Source organism: Vulpes lagopus, chromosome X, assembly GCF_018345385.1.
Source record: "Vulpes lagopus strain Blue_001 chromosome X, ASM1834538v1, whole genome shotgun sequence".
Classification (NCBI taxonomy): Eukaryota; Metazoa; Chordata; class Mammalia; order Carnivora; family Canidae; genus Vulpes; species Vulpes lagopus.
The window spans coordinates 37,869,625-37,886,269 of NC_054848.1; the positions used below are offsets into that span (position 1 = coordinate 37,869,625).

General features: G+C 44.5%; 1 protein-coding gene across 1 annotated transcript in view; it reads left to right on the forward strand.

Annotated features, from left to right (window-relative positions):
• The window catches only part of MAOA (monoamine oxidase A), a 68,555-nt gene that overhangs the window by 49,037 nt on the left and 2,873 nt on the right, over positions 1-16,645 (forward strand). Inside the window, exons 6-14 of the mRNA XM_041741091.1 lie at positions 3,700-3,841; positions 4,498-4,647; positions 4,932-5,091; positions 6,009-6,105; positions 9,169-9,222; positions 13,269-13,326; positions 14,429-14,526; positions 16,193-16,304; positions 16,510-16,572. Coding sequence (XP_041597025.1) covers positions 3,700-3,841; positions 4,498-4,647; positions 4,932-5,091; positions 6,009-6,105; positions 9,169-9,222; positions 13,269-13,326; positions 14,429-14,526; positions 16,193-16,304; positions 16,510-16,572 — 934 coding nt within the window. The remainder of the gene's footprint in view (positions 1-3,699; positions 3,842-4,497; positions 4,648-4,931; positions 5,092-6,008; positions 6,106-9,168; positions 9,223-13,268; positions 13,327-14,428; positions 14,527-16,192; positions 16,305-16,509; positions 16,573-16,645) is intronic.

A 16,645-nucleotide genomic window follows, 5' to 3' on the forward strand; every position in this document is an offset into this window, starting at 1 on the left:
GGAATGCTACCTTCCAGGAATGAGCCACCGATGGGGGAGACAAGAAGAATGGAATGTGTGAGAGGATTGTATCTTCCAGGAATGAGCTACAGTGGATGGGGGTAGAGGAAAGATGGATGATGTGAATAGATTTTATCTTCCAAGAATGAGCCACTTGGATGGGGGAGTGGGATATAGGAAAGCTGGATATGTGGGGGTGATGGTATCTTCCAGGAAGGAACCAAATGGATGAGGGGGACAAAGGAAGAGAGGATGGTGTAGGAGAATGGTTTCTCCCAAGAATGAACCATAATTGACGGGGGAAATAGGAAGGCTGGATGATGTGAGGCAATGGTAACTTCCAGGAATGAGCCACATGAATAAGGGGAGCCAGGAAAGCTGGATGGTGTAGAAAGATGGTTTCTTCCAGGAATGAGCTACACAGATGGGAGGAGAGAGGAAGGATGGATGGTGTGGGTAGATTTTATCTTCCAGGAATGAGCAACATGGATGAGGGGTGGATAGAAAAGGAAGATGGTATCTTCATGGATAGAAAAGGTGACAGTATCTTCCTGGAAGGGGATAGACTGGAAGAGTTGATGGTGTGACCAGATGGAATGAGCCCTGATGGATAGGGGAGGAAGAAAGGATGGTACCTTCCAGGAATAGGCCATGGTGGACAGGGTGGGGGAAAGATAGTAAGGATGAATGGTGGGATGGCTTCTTCCTGGAATAGCAGTTTATGGAGGTAGACAAGAAGAGTGGATGGTGTTGAGGGGATGGTATCTTCCAGGAATGAGCCACAGTGGACGGGGGGAGATAAGGAAGGGAGGATGGTATGAAAAGATGGTATCATCAAGGAAAAAGCTACAGTGACTCTGGGTGGGGGACAGGAAGGGTAGACGATATGGAAACAAGGTATCTTCCAAGAATGAGCCAGTTGGCGAGACTGAAAGGATGGTTGATGTGGTGGATAGTATCTTTGAGGAATGCATCAATTGATGGGAGACATAGGAAGAGTAGAAATAGTTGAGGGGATAGTATCTTCCAGAAATGCACCACTGTAGGGGGACAGAGGAAGGGTGGATGGCTGGAGGGGAAATTTATTTTTCAGGAAAGAATAATAGTGATGGAGGTAGGGGCAGAGGACTGGGAGACTGGATGATGTAGTCCAGCTATCCCCTTAGAAACAACGCAGTGGACGTAGGAGGGAAGATGGAGGTTGGGAGATGGTATCTTCCAGGAATGAGCCACAGGCTATAGGGGGACATGTGAGGGTTGTACTGGAGAGAGGGGAATGGTATCTTCTAGAAATGAGCCATATAGATGAGGGAGATAGGAAGACTGGGTAGTGAGGGTAGATGGTATATGTTAGGAATGAACTACATGGATGGGGGGGTGAGACAAGAAGACTGGGTAATGAGGGTGGATGGTATCCTCTAGGAATGAACCACACGGATAGGGGAGTCAGCAAAGACTGATGTGGTGGGAAATGTTACCTTCCAGGAATGAGCCATAATCCATGGAGGTAGACAGGAAGGATGTGGAGGTGGGGGGGCTGGCGGGCAATGATATCTTCCAGGAATGAGCCACAGTAAATCGGGAAGACGGGAAAGCTGGATGGTATGGAGAAATGGTATCACTCAGGAATGAGCTACAGTGACTGTGAGGGGAGGTAGGAAGGGTAGATCAAGTAGGAACATAGTATCTTCCAGAAATGAGCCTCAGTGGATAGGAAAGACAGGAAGGATGGATGGTATGGGGAGATGATACATTCTAGAAGTACACAGTAATGGTTGGCAGGGGAGAGGATGAGTAGATAGTGTGGTGGAATGGTATCTTCTGGGAATGAGCCACTGTGGATGGGGGAGGCAGGAAAGTTGGAAAGTGTGGGAAGATGGTATGTTCCAGGAATGAGCCGTTGTAGAATGGGAGGAGACTGGAGGTGTGGTTGGAGTGTTGGGAAGGTTTCTTGCAGAAATGAGCTACAGTGTTGAGGGTGGATGGGGAAAGGGAGATGGTGTGGGTTGGTAGTCTCTTCCAAGAATGAACCACAGTGCATGAGGGAAGACAGTAAGGATTTGTGGCTTGGTAGGATGGTATCTTCCAGGAATGAGCCATAGTAGATGTTGGGGAATAGGAAGGGTGGATGGCCTGTTGCGAGTTGGTATCTTCCCGGAAGGAACCACAGTGACTCAGGTATTGGGATGAGTTGGGGGGGAGATAACAGCTACAGGAAGGATGCATGGTTTAGGGGATGGTATTTTCTGGTCGTGAACTACAGTGACTGTGGATGGCAGACCAGAATACAGATGATGTTTGGACCCAGTATCTTCCAGGAATGAGCCATAGTGAATGGAGGAGACAGGAAAAGAGAATGGTGTGAGGGGATGATACTATCCAGGAATGAGCCACAGTGACTGAGGGAGGAAACTGGAAGGGTGAATGATATGGCAGGTAACTTCCAGGAATGAGGTGTAGTAGATGAGTGTAGACAGTATAGAGGAGTGATGCTGGGGGATGGTATCACAGGAATGAGCCAGGCATAGGGGAGATATAAAGTGAATGTTGTTAGGGGAATGGTACCTTCCGGTAACGAACCCCTGAGGATAAGGAGGTCGGAGGGGCGAATGGTGTGATGGGTGGTATCTTTCAGGAATGAACCACTGTGGGTGGGGGAGGCCGGAGGGGCAAATGGTGTGATGGATGGTATCTTCCAGGAACGAACCACTGGATGGGGGAGGCTGGAGGCGCGAATAGTGTGATTGGTGGTATCTTCCAGGAATGAACCTTTGTGAATGGTGGGAGATAGAAAGAGTGGATGGTGTGGGAGATGGCATTTTCCACATAGAGAGAACAGAAAACAGCTCTTGAAGGCCTTGAGATGGGGAAATTGATATGTTTTTGTTATGATATGACAGTATGCCTGGACTCTTAAGGATATCATGAGAAAGTAATGTAATTAGCTGGCGGAGAGTTGGTTGAGAGGCTGATGGTGGAAGATAGAACAGCCACATTCAAGATTTTTGCGTATTGCCATGAATGCCATTGAAGGGTTTTGTGGCAAGTGGTTTTTGTTTTGTTTTGCATTGTCAAGACTTCATTGGCTGTAAATGGCAAAGAATGAAAAGGGGCTGTAGTCATAATAAACCAGATAGGGATTTACCAGGAGGAGCCATCACTTTTATAACTCAGGTAAGGAACGTTAGACTAGACCAGGGTGAGGACAGTTGTTCAAATAAATGAGAACTGTATCCTTAACGATCCCTCATAAGCATATTGACTGTTTTTAGACTGTACCAAAATTAATATATTTGGAGCTAACCTGTAACTGCCTCAAAGCAGAGGAAAAGTTTATTTTCACCAGGAGTTAAAATATGTGTTCCTTCAGAGATTTGTTTTTTTTCCCCCAGATGCAGTACACATGCTGTTTAACCACACTAAATTGTGTTTTAAAAACATGCTGTCCGGGGCGCGTGGGTGGCTCAGTCAGTTAAGCATCTGCCTTCCGCTCAGGTCATGATCCCAAGGTTCTGGGATCCAGCCCCGCTTTGGGCTTCCTGCTCACTGGGGAGCCTGCCTCTCCCTCTCCTGCTGCTGCTCCTCCTGTTTGGGCTATCTCTGTGTCAAATAAATAAAATCTTTAAAAGACAAAAAAGATGCTGTTCTGGGCAGCATGTCTGTATTTACACCTGACTGCCACTTTTGTTGTGTGACCAGGACTGCTAGGAGGTTTGCATCCCTCTTTGTGAATATCAATGTGACCTCTGAGCCCCACGAGGTGTCTGCGCTCTGGTTCTTGTGGTATGTGAAGCAGTGCGGAGGTACCACTCGGATATTTTCGGTGACCAACGGGGGCCAGGTATGGAGTGTTTGTTTGCGCCCTCTAACTTCATTTGTGGTTTTGCCCTCACCCAATGTGCCATCTTAATAACCACTCCTGTGTTTGGAAACGTGAGTGAATTTGAACCGTGAATTTTTGAAATAGTGTCAACCGACTTGTCTGAAACCAGAAGTTCTTTCCTTTTTCTCGTTCCTGGAGATGAGTTCACAGCTAAAGAATGTTTCGTTTTGAAATAATTAGGTTTCGGGAATTGGGTTCCTTCCTTTTGTGGGGAGGTGGGTAAAATTAGTCTAGCTCTGTGGGAGGAGCTTAGTGACTCCGACCAACTGATTTTCAAAAACTTCCAGAACCAGTAAAATCACTGTACTTAAAGTCGGCTCTGGTCCAGACAGGCTCTTGTCCCAAAGTGCAAGGTGTAGAGTCTTTCTTCACTAAGTGAATAATTCCTCTCCTCAGGAGGTCTCCAGAACTCCCTAAATTCTTGTGGCCACAAGAGTTATTGGCCATTTAACCCTTAGCTTTAGCCAGTGTGGACCAGTTGCATCTTGGAAGTGTGTTTATACTTAGAAATTCCCCATTGCTTCTTTTGACCTGTGTTTTGCTTTCTGACCTATTGACGACCAATATTTGGTGATTTGGTGTTTCTAGTCCTCATTGCCTCCCTTCTTCTATAGGAACGGAAGTTTGTGGGAGGATCCGGTCAAGTGAGTGAACGGATAATGGAGCGCCTTGGGGACAGAGTCAAGCTGAAGCGCCCTGTCACCTATGTTGACCAGTCAGATGACAACATCATCATAGAGACACTGAATCATGAACTTTATGAGGTAATTCAGCCTAGTCAGAAGGAGCACATACTAGGTAGGCCTCATGTCTTCGGCGGCTTCTAACCAAATATAATCCAAGCAGTGGTATAATTTGTGCTGGTAGGTTTTCAGCTCCGTCTTCCAAAATACCATTTATGATTCGCCTGCCCTGTCTGTGAGTGTGGCCTCAGTTTGTATTGTGGTTACTGCTCAGGGTCATTCTAAATGATCACCATGATGTTTCTCACCATCTGTACAGACTGGGACTCACAGGTCTGAGGTGGTATTCCATGTCTGTTTTTCAGTGCAAATACGTGATTAGTGCCATCCCTCCAACTTTGACCGCCAAGATCCACTTCAGACCAGAGCTTCCATCAGAGAGAAATCAGTTAATTCAGCGTCTTCCAATGGGAGCTATCATCAAGTGTATGATGTATTACAAGGAGGCCTTTTGGAAGAAGAAGGGTAGGCTGTGCTTCCTCCTGTTTAAATTGCGTTAAGTGAAGGGACCCCACTCTTTTTAGGGACCCTCAATTCTAGTAGACATTGATAGTAGACATTGAACAGGAAAAAAGACTACAAAGATAAGTATTTTTAAATTTGTAGAGAAAGTGCCAGAAATCTCAGTCTGTCCATCTCTTCACAGCCCCAGGCTATGAATGACCTCAAGAGCACTTACTGTCAATGAAAGGGAGGGAAGGAAAAGATCCTACCAAGTGGCGGAGGCACCATTGCCCTGCTTCCTGGCATATGTCCTGCCACTTACTCTAAGTGAGCAGAGTGACTCAAAGGGGTACTGTGGGAAGAGTACCCACACTCTTGGGCTTCACTTGCTTACTTAGCTGAGTGGCCTTGGGTGTGATACTGCCTCTCAGTGTCAGTCTTCTTGTGTAGAATAGTAACAGCAAGACCTGCTGTCGGGAAGTTGCGAGAATTAGCTGAGGCAGGGCCTGGGTGGATATGGTGGCTCTTGTTGGTAAACCTGCTCCTATTCAAAGGATTCCTTCTCCCACCTTCTTCCATGGGTTCCTAAGGGTGATTCCCTCCGATGCAGACCTCTATTTCCTGTGTATTCTGGGTCTCCGGGGCCACATTACAACTTGAGCCCTGCATTGGTCATACAATGACTTTTATCTAAAAGTCATTGGGATGGGTCATTTTCTACGTCTCTGGGTCAACAGACATCCTTGTATAGTTAATGTGTGTATTTAGTAAGGAAATATCTTCTAGAGTTGGGGCAAATATTTGAAATTTGCCTTCCTTTTAGCAAAAGAGTTTATGTTTGGGTATGTATATGTGTGTATATGAATATATACACAATTTTTTCCCTAAATTTTTCTTGAGGTCAGTTTTAATCTCCTATGGATTTTCTCCTTATTAAGATTACTGTGGCTGTATGATCATTGAAGACGAGGAAGCTCCAATTTCAATAACCCTGGATGACACCAAGCCAGATGGATCGCTGCCCGCTATCATGGGGTAAGTTAGAGCTGGATGCTTTGCGTTTTCTAAATTGTGTTGGTGTCTTGGTGTGGATGCTGGCAGAGCATATGGAATTGAGCTCAAGTGATCATAAATAACACGACAGAAATATATCATTTCCATGTTTTAAAATATTAATGTTTTGTATGCAGCACAAAACACTGGGGAAATTTTACAAAAACTGACACTATTTTGAACTCGTGCTCATTTCTTTCTTTCCCCCATGAAGCTATTGAGGACAGAGCGAAGGAAGCAGCTAGACAGGTGGTATGGTAGACAGCCCCGCCCAGAGGCAGAATGTCCACAGTCATCTAGAATGAGAATTGACTATTTTACTGTGTAAAACCTTTCAAAGTTTGGGTTTCTGGGCTATAGCCTTTTCTGCACTCCAGACATCGTTACACAGCAAACGTTAGTATGTTAATTGTTACCCAGGGATATGATACTGATGAGTAGTGAAGAAATGCAGTTTGAGGAAGAGCCAGGCCTTGAGTGGGTGTCACTCTTTGTGATAGGTCACTCCACAGCTGTCCGTCACTAGGGATCGTCCAGGGTTTGGTTCTGTGTCTGGAAGAGGAGAGCTTTCCCCTTCTCTGCCCAGCACCCCTCCCCACCTGCTCCGCTCTTGGGGGGCTGGGAGTCCAGAGAATGAAGCAGTGTTTTCACAAAGGAATTGGCTAAGGAGTCCTCCGCCTTCCCCGCTGTCCTGCCTTTGACCCTTCCTCAGAGCTCCACATATAAAAGAGCTGTTTATTCTAGCACATTACAACGGAAGAGCTCAGCTTCTATAGCAGCCAAGTGACTTCCAGAGACCAGCGCTTTTCCCCTTCACCCTTGGGAGAGTCGAACTCATGCACATTGCATCACTGCAGGGAAATTACAAAACCAGAAGGCGACCCATGACCCCAGCCAGACTTAGCAGGCTCTGCTCCTGGACTGCCCACAAGACATTTTTTTTCCACAAGACATTTTGTAACCACTTCTCTGGCTGCAAAATACCAGAACTAGCACCAGCCTCCCTGGGAAGGGCGGGTGCCCACAACCTAATAATCAGAGGAACAGCACATGCTCTTCAACTCTAACCCCACTGGACAAGAAAGGATACAGGCTGTGGGCAGGTTGCCATCACCTTCTGTGTGCCAGAAGAAAACTGAGGGTTGATGTAATGGATTCAGGAGACACTCAGGACCAATCCAACTGTGGATGATGGAAGGACATGGATGTTCTTCTTGCCCTGAGAGTTAGATATTGTGGCATCTGCCTTCCTGGGCTGTCTTCAGCTTTTTTAAGCCAGAACATGTATGGCAGCAGCTTTCCAGATAATAATGGGGTTATTTAGGCAGTTCCTAAAAAGTGATACTCTAATCTTTTTTTTATCTAGACAGTTGCCTATGCCCTGCTCTTACCTTGACACTGCATTGTCTCCACCCTGCTCTTTGCTCTGGGCAATGAAACCCTTAACTACCGGGTGGTAATTGTCCAGTGCTGTGTTTGTGATACTAGTACCTTTTAGCAACTAGAAAGGACCTTGTACTTTCAAGCCGTGAAATGTCCCCAGCCCAAAGCCAGTATGTTTAATTTCCTCAATAAAACCTCACTCACCGGAATGGCCAACACTAACTGCCCTTTAGAAAAGGAGTTTTAAGAAGCACCCAGGATCTAAAAAGGTTTTCAGGGAAATCATTTAATGTTTCATCTGATACTGATGGTTTTCACTCAAGTCCTGTGTAATCCTCAAATGACTGATTCTTACATAAACTTAAAATTTAACCAGAATCATTACTAGCAAGCCATAACATAAGTGTTAAATCAAGCAAAATTATGACTATGTCCCATAAAGTTCATTAGTTCAAATGTCTCAAGTAGTCCACAGATTCCTCTGAAATGCTGTTCTCTAGATTAATGCAAATACATTTTGTAATCTTTGCTTCCTGTAATGATCTCAGATAACAGCTCCGAAGGAATTGCCAATCAAATTTTGGAGCAGTTTAATTTGAGGGTGAGGGAGAAGTCGAAGTATCTGTTTTTGGCTCTTGCATTCTCAGTCCTTATCTACTTGTCTTTTTTGGTCTAGAACAAAAGAAACCAAAGTGTAGTACTTGTTTTTAAATGCAAAAGTAATTTCCTTGTCCTTTAGCTCATTTGGATTTTTGAGCGCTTTCTACTAATAGCGTATGGAAGGACTTCTGGTCATAATTCAGGTCTTTAAAACATACATGTGATTTAGTAATATCAGTATTTGTAGATAAATTATAACTGAGTTTTACTGAGTTACTGAATTTGGGGACTGGGCTAGGTCAGTTTCCCAGAAGCCAACTTGGAGATGGAGATTTGGGTACAAGGGGTTCCCCAGTGTGCTCTGGGGTTGCTCCCTGTGGGGAAAGGGAATGAATCAGGATCGTGCAGAGGGAGAGTTTGGGCTCCAGTGTTGTCCCCAGCAGAAGGTCTCAGCCATCACACGAGGAGCTCTAGAACTGTGATGGCCCTTCAGAGATGTCATGCACTGAGTGGACTTTCATACCCACTGCACTCCAGAGCCTATCACCCTGGGGAGGAGTGGGACCTTGAGCCAGGCAGCCCTCTGCTACAGAATGCAGTGGATGGGGGAAGGGTCTAGCCCTGAGCTGAGGGTAATGAGTGTTTGGTCATAAAGAGGGATCTGGGGGGCCCACCATGGCATCTACTACAACTGCTTTTTTAGATTTGGCTTTGCAGCTTTTATCAAGTATTTGGCAGAAGGCAGCAGTCAATTACCAGGATATCATTTAACACAACATTAATTCAACTAACATTTGATTTCCAACTATATACCAAGAACCACACTGAACTTTGGGGGTAAAACATTGAGTGGGAGGTGACCAGTTACTTAGGAGCCCACAGTTTAGAGGGGTTTTGGAGCAAGGCAGATGGAAGACAGTCTGGCATTTGCTCTAATAGAGGGAAATAATGGGAGTGCGTGGGAGAGTTCATCAATGCTGAGTAGGCGGAGGCAGGAACATTTTAAAAAGAGGAGGCAATTCTCCTGTCACCTAATCGTTCAAATGTACCCTCTCTCTCCAGCTTCATACTTGCCCGAAAAGCTGACCGACTTGCCAAGCTCCATAAAGAAATAAGGTAAGAAGTGACATCTGAAACATACGTAAAAGCTTAGCTTTATATTGGGCTTGTGCACCAACAAGTAAGATGGCATCAATGAAAACACCACAATTCACCAATAGGCTTAAAATCCCAAAATATCAACCTTTTTGTCACCTTAGCAACCTTTTTGTGACAGTCCCCTGGACTCAGTGCTGGCCCATAGGGGCTAATTAATTTAGTTTTACATATTTGTGTTTATTTTACAGGGGTTGAGAGGTAGGGTTTTCCTGTAGGGTAGATGGAGAAAAGTTATAGGAAACAGTTGTTCAAAAAGCTTTAGAGGCTGAAACCTGATCACCCTGCAAGACCATTATCCCTTTTCCAAGGTTCTCTGAGTGTACTTTTTCTGAAAAGCAAATCCATGCATGTGGGTCAACTTGTATACATAAAATGATCCCCCTTTGATTATCTAGGATACAGCTCTGATGTTCCCTTCTCCTACTAGCTTCCTCGTATGAAACCATCATTTTAGAGGACAGTGGCTTTTTTTCTTCCTTTCTCCCTTTCTCTTTCTGGCTTGTTGTATTTGTTATGTTTTGCCTTGGGATCCTTTCCTTTGTTCAGATAAAATCTTACTGGGAACTCTTATCTGGAAACAGTCATTTTGCTGTTGGGGGAGTTGGAGGGTTGCCTCTAGAATTTCTGGGCTTCCTTTCTTGAGGGTAGCCCTAAATCCTTTGTAGAGGACCAGGACGCGCACACGCCTGCACACACACACACACACACACACACACACACACAAAATTAAGCAGGAAATCCCCAAGCAGCCCTTGGTTTGAGAGTTACTCTGATGACTTTGGGATGCAGGCTGCAGAAGTTCTCCCATTTGCACACGAATTTGTTCACTTGAGCTACTGTGAGGTCTGATTTCAGGAAGGGAACCACTAGCTCAAAAGAGGAAGAATGGGGCTCCAGCAATAGGGAATGGTTTGTCCAAGTTTCTCAAGCTAGCTTGTGACAAAGGCAGGCCTAGGCTCCAATGCATACTTTTTTCCATTATGCCGCCCTAGCTTGACATTTTCTTTTGGATTTCCTGCTTTCCCTCTTTATTAATAGTAAAATAAATAACAGCCTGGATGTAGACGTTTGGTTATGATTCCACATGGTGGCTGAACTTCTCGAAAGTTTTTGTAAGGCAAAAAACGCTTAGAACTCTGAATGTGTCTTTGACTGGAGCAAGATTCCCAGAACTGACTGTGTCAAAAATCTGCCAGAGAATGTTTGTAAAATACATTTTTTTCTGAGGCTGATAGATTATTTGGTAGGTTAGGGGTGGGGCCTGAGTATTTTGTATTTTTTAACAAGCTTTTCAAATGATTATGACGAGCAGCCAGGTTTAGAAACCAGTGCGTAAATACAGCTATAAGAAATTTGCACAGTGACATCTTTTGGCCATCATTTAAAATATGTTCTATTATTTTTAGAGCCGAACTAACAGATCAGCAGGCTCTAACATTTTTGACTTATATTACCTTCCCCAAAATTTTACATTTTAATGGGAAGAAGGGATGGAGAAGATAATTTCCTGATGGATTTATATGAACTCATCCTTGACTCATCTAATACTGTGAAATACAGTAAATAATGACTTCATTTCTATTATAAGTGGTTTACTGTCCATGAGTGAAAAATTAACTGCAAGGTAGGTTATTAGATTTTAGATTTCATTCTGTTTATTTTATCTATTTATTTTTTTAAGTTTTATTTATTTATTTATTTATTTATTTGAGAGACAGAGAATCAGCAGAGAGAGTGACAGAGGGAGAGGGAGAGGCAGACTCCCCACTGAGCAGGGAGCCTGATGTGGGATTCAGTACCAGGACCTCAGGATCACGACCTGAGCGGAAGGCAGACCTTCAACTGACTGAGCCACCCAGGCACCCCATTCTGTTGGGATTTTTTTTTTTGAAGATTTTATTTATTTGAGGGAGAACAGGCACGAGCAGGGTGGGGAAGCGCAGAAGCGCCACTCAGGCTCCCCCTCATTCAGCTTTTTTTTTTAAAAAAAGATTTTATTTATCTATTCATGAGAGACAGAGAGAGAGAGAGTGGCAGAGACACAGGCAGAGGGAGAAGCAGGCTCCATGCAGGGAGCCTGGCATAGGACTCGATCCTGGGACTCCAGATCACGTCCTGGGCTGAAAGCAGGCACTACACCGCTGAGCCACCCAGGCGTCCCCTTAAAAATGTTTTCTAATGAAATTGGCGACATAAAATTGTCATTTAAAAAAATTCCTGTTTCTTTTGTTACTAGTAAGCATATAACCTTCTCTCCCCTCCTTTTCCCCTCCTCTCATTTTTGGCCATTTTTCTCTTCAGCTTTCAGTACTTGTCTTTCAGATTTGAGTTAAACTCTTGGCCACATTTTGTAGCAAATTTTTTTCCAGTTGTTTATTAGTGCATAACAAGTATTTTGGACTAGTTTCAATGTTTAAACTCTATAAAGACTAAAGAAAGTAAATACCAAAGCATATAACTGGTTCAATGTGAACCTGTTCAAACAAATCCTGAAATTGAACCATTCATTTCTAAAAGGAGTGATTTTAGTAAATTAGCACTTTTTAATTTCACCAAGAGTGATTGTGACTTTAAAAATATATGTTTCAAGAGGTGCTTAGATCATTTAAGTTACTGATTTTTAAAAATTTTAATTTATTTATTCATGAGAGACACACACACACACACAGAGGCAGAGACACAGGCAGAGGGAGAGGCAGGCTTCATGCAAGGAGCCTGACGTGGCCCAGGGCATGAGCCCCAGGATCATGCCCTGGGCCGAAGGCGGCGCCAAACCGCTGAGCCACCTGGGCTGCCCTAAGCTACTGATTTTTAAGACCTACCGCATATCATGTTCTGTGAGAATCATTTATATAATGAATTATGAAGGCAGCCAAAGACTGTCTGAAGTAGCATCATGTAGCACATCATGCCACTCCTGGATACCCCTGTACACAGACCATTATGTCAAGTTACCGACGATGACTGCAGTAGAACGATGATAGGCCTCTCATGGTTTAGCATATTTTTATTTATTATTATTATTTTTTAATTATTTGAGAAAGAGTGTGTGTGCGCACAGAAGTGGGAGGAGGGGCAGAGGGAGAGTTCTGAAAAAGCAGGCTCAGCAGGGAGCCTGCAGTCCGACACCGGACTTAATCCCCAGGACCAGAGAGCATGACCTGAGCTGAAATCAGACACTTAACGGACTGAGCCACCCAGGCAACCCTATTTTATTTTTAAAGATTTATTTATTTATTTATTTATTTATTTATTTATTTATTTAAGAGAGATTGCAAGAGGATGCTCATAGATCTTAAAACATAAATAGAGGATAGTTAAAAAACACTGTCCTAAACATTATATGGTCTCATTCATTTGGGGAATATAAAAAATAGTGAAAGGGAATAAAAAAGGGGAAAGGAGAAAAAATGAGTGGGAAATATCAGAAAGGGAGACAGAACATGAGAGACTCCTAACTCTGGGAAACGAACTAGGGGTGGTAGAAGGGGAGGTGGGCGGGGGGTGGGGGTGACTGGGTGACGGACACTGAGGGGGGCACTTGATGGGATGAGCACTGGGTGTTATTCTATATGTTGGCAAATTGAACACCAATAAAAATATAAATTTATAAGAAAACACTGTCCTATGGACTATAGACATAACAGGGAATATTCTAGAATTCTACATATTCTAGGAAAGTGATTTAACATCATTTCCTGCACTTAATCTAATCTTACTTTCCCCATTTGAATCTTGAACATATATGATATTGGGCAGTAAAAGAGGAAAAAAATGTAAAAGGAAAATTCTGATGCATTTTCAAGTCAAATGACTATATTGAGGCATAGAAGGTTAATCTGAGTGCAAAGATTCATGGAACTGTTCGTGTTGTATAGTTACCAGTGATTTTAGTTTCCCCTTAATACATCTGGTTCATTGGTGAAAGCCCTGAAACTCACTGTGTTTATTCTATACTCCTCAGTTATTACTTCCTTAACTTTTTAAAAAATTCTTCTTTATAGGAAGAGGAAAATCTGTGAGCTCTATGCCAAAGTGCTAGGATCCCAAGAAGCTTTACAAGTAAGAAACTTCAGCTTTAATCCCTAGAAGGTTCTGCTCTGTTTGCTCTAAGTGGTAAAGCAAAGCAGAGTCTGGTTTCCTGACAGTCTTATGAAGAGAGTCTTATGAAGGGATATGCTTACTGGAGGATTAACTTCAGTCACAAAAAGGCCAATGAAGGCTGCTGCCGTCAGGTGCATGCAATTTCTGATGCAGCAGTTCTTGGGCTGTTTCACTATTCCCTGGATAACTGGTAGCCAATTGCAATCAGGGCCTGGAGTCACAGGTATTATCTCTGGAGTGAGTGAGATCAGTTCCCAGAACAGAGTTCCTGCCCTTCTGTCAAAACCAACTGACTGCTTTGAGGTAAAATCCTAAATACATCCTCATTTGTTGGTGAGGGTGCACTAGTGTATACTTGACAGGATGGGTGTAATCTAGACTCTCTCAGGTCAAAGCCACACTAATTGATTTTTCCATCTGTAGACTCAATTCGCAGCTCATGTAGGGATTTTGGTGCTTTCAATCTGCCACTGAAAGTGATGATGGGAATGAAATTCTGTCTGAAGATCCTATTAGCTAGCTGGAGGCTCTTTCAGGGGATTATCTCTGAACTGTTCAAATAATAAACTTGCAGACTCTGTTAAGGAAAACTCAGAGAAAGTTCTCCCATGTCTCTTGGAAACTATTGCTCATCTTTAATTGTCTTCATTTTAGCAGGATTCCCATCATTCACTTTCCTGAACCTGATTGGTTTTTTTTTGTTTTTATTTTTTTTCCGAACTTGATTGTTGAGGGGGTTTCCCCCAAAGACTTAGTCTAAAGATTTCAGAGTCTGCACGGCAACACCCTGTCTCCCAGATATTGAAATATTCCATGTCTCCCCTCGTCAAGAGGTTGAAAAAGTCAAAGTACACATGTTTTGTCACTTGCTATCTTACCACAGGCCATTTACTTGGTCCTGTCAGGTTTCCCCTTAAATGAAACAGAAAGAACCAGGGGCACCTTTTTTTTTTTTTTAAACATAAACTTGTTAAAGTAAAATATACGAGAGCCTTCGTGGTTGGCTGGTAGCATTTCAACTTTGTCTTCCCTTTGGAATTCTCTCCCCCACTGAATGCAGCCCGTACACTATGAAGAGAAGAACTGGTGCGAGGAGCAGTACTCTGGGGGCTGCTATACCGCCTACTTCCCCCCTGGGATCATGACTCACTACGGAAGGTACTGGCCAGACACTGTCCCCATTCATCAAAGCCATGCACTGACCTTAAACCCATAAGCGGAATTGGATGGGAATTTTAGAAACAGTAGCATTCTGACTGTGAGTGCCCCGGGTAGTTAGTATGTGTATTTCTGGATATCTGTACATAGAATAATTGCTGTCAGTGCCCAGAACGGTAGCAGAACACCTGTGAGGAATTCAGGTGTCAATGCTCTGTGTGAGAACAGCAAGCTGCAGTTGCTTGAGCTCAATTAGACATTCAGTTTCACACGAGTCCCCTGGGCTTCTGGGTAGCAGCTATACCTAAGGACGTTGGGCTAAAGACATCTTGCTGCAGCCACTCCTCTTCGAGGGGGTGGGGGGCATCCCTGGCGTGGACAGCTAAAATGTGAGCAGGAGGTGATCCTGGCATAGATTACAGGAAACCCACCTTGGCTTCGAAGCCCCTGCCCCAGAGGAGCCACTGTCTCTTGTAACAGCCTCATCGGTACGGTGTCTGTCCAGGAACATGCCTGGCTGCACAAGGCAGGACACTCAGGGAAGCCCAAAACGGAGAGCCTCCTGCTGGGTATTTGCAATGCAAGACACTCTTCCTGGCCCAGATGCAATTACCAGTGTGGCAGGAGGCATTTTGGCATAACTAGTGTCTCCTGGTACCCTCCCTGGCATGATACCTTCCGTCAGGTTCTCAGGGGAACCGAGCTAGAAAGTTAACTCCAGGTAACACATGTCCACAGAGAAAGAGGGCCTTCTTAACCCTTTCCTTACGTGAGCTTTTTCTTTGTGTTTATTTCATGAAATCAAATAGTCTTTGTCAGTGATAAGAGGGATTGATTAACTGGGGTAGTTCTGAGGGCAAAGTAGAAGCCTAGAAGTAGAAACCAGGGTCAGGAACAGATGAAACCAAAGATGCCTGAGTTGGAAAAAGGTGTGGAGGCCTTTGAGGGTGGAAGGTGTGCCACTCAGGAGACTGTATGAAAGTGGTTGCAGATACGGTAGGGGGTCAAAGCCGACAAGCTGGGAGGGGACATTTGCCCATTCAGCTCAGCCCTTCTGTGGCTTTCTTTGCCGAGACCCCTTTATAAGAGAAGGCCCGTTTCCCTGTCCTCAGATAAATCCACAGAAGCTGTGTCCAGAGGTGGTTATTTTGAGACAGACGTATAATCCCTTGGCTCCATCCTTTGCTAGAAAGCAGTTCATCTCTGTCTTCCCACTTGCCACTGTGGTTCCTCCTGATACCCTGGGAGTGCCCGCATGGCTGGTGTCTGCTGCCAGATAACCTCTTGTGAAGAATGCACCCCTTTGAAAAGATGGTGTAGGGAGCAGGATCGACCACAGATAGGAAGCCTAGTACAGAGAAATCCGATTGTGGGTTTCATGCATGTGCTTGTAGTCTAATCCTGGCTGGCTCGGAAAAGGCCAGCATCACCTTTAGTGATTGATGATCTGACAGCCTGATTCTCTCTGGCTTGAAAGTTCAGATCCTTGGGCACAGGCCCAGGGAACAGGGAAGAGCCTTTCTCCTTTGGCAGAGCCAAATGGGAGTTTTGGGAATGATTGGGGCTGGGCTCTGTTCTCTGGGATTAATGAGGGCAGCAGCGATGGGCTCATTTACCCTCGCTGCCTTCCCAGGTAACTCTCCATGACCTCTCTGTTCTCTCAAAGGGTGATCCGCCAGCCATTTGGCAGGATTTACTTTGCTGGCACTGAGACGGCAACACACTGGAGCGGTTATATGGAAGGAGCTGTAGAGGCTGGGGAACGGACAGCTAGAGAGGTAAGGGAGGGAGCCACGTCACCCTCCAGTGGTGTTTTTGGCATCTGGATCTTTCTGCATCTTGACACTGATCAATTTGTACATCCACTTCGCAGCTCACTAAACTCCTGGGTGTGGGGGCTCCTCTATGGCTAGCAGGGACCTTGGCATCCCTCGGAACTATAGAAGCTCACTTCATAATCATACCATGGCCACTTTCTTGCAGGTCTTAAATGCTCTCGGGAGGGTGGCAGAGAAAGATCTGAAGACCCAGGAACCTGAATCAAAGGTGAGTTTAGTGGCTTCTTCTCCATGGATTGGTAACTGAATGTAAAAGTCTTGACTCTCACCTTCTCGCCTAT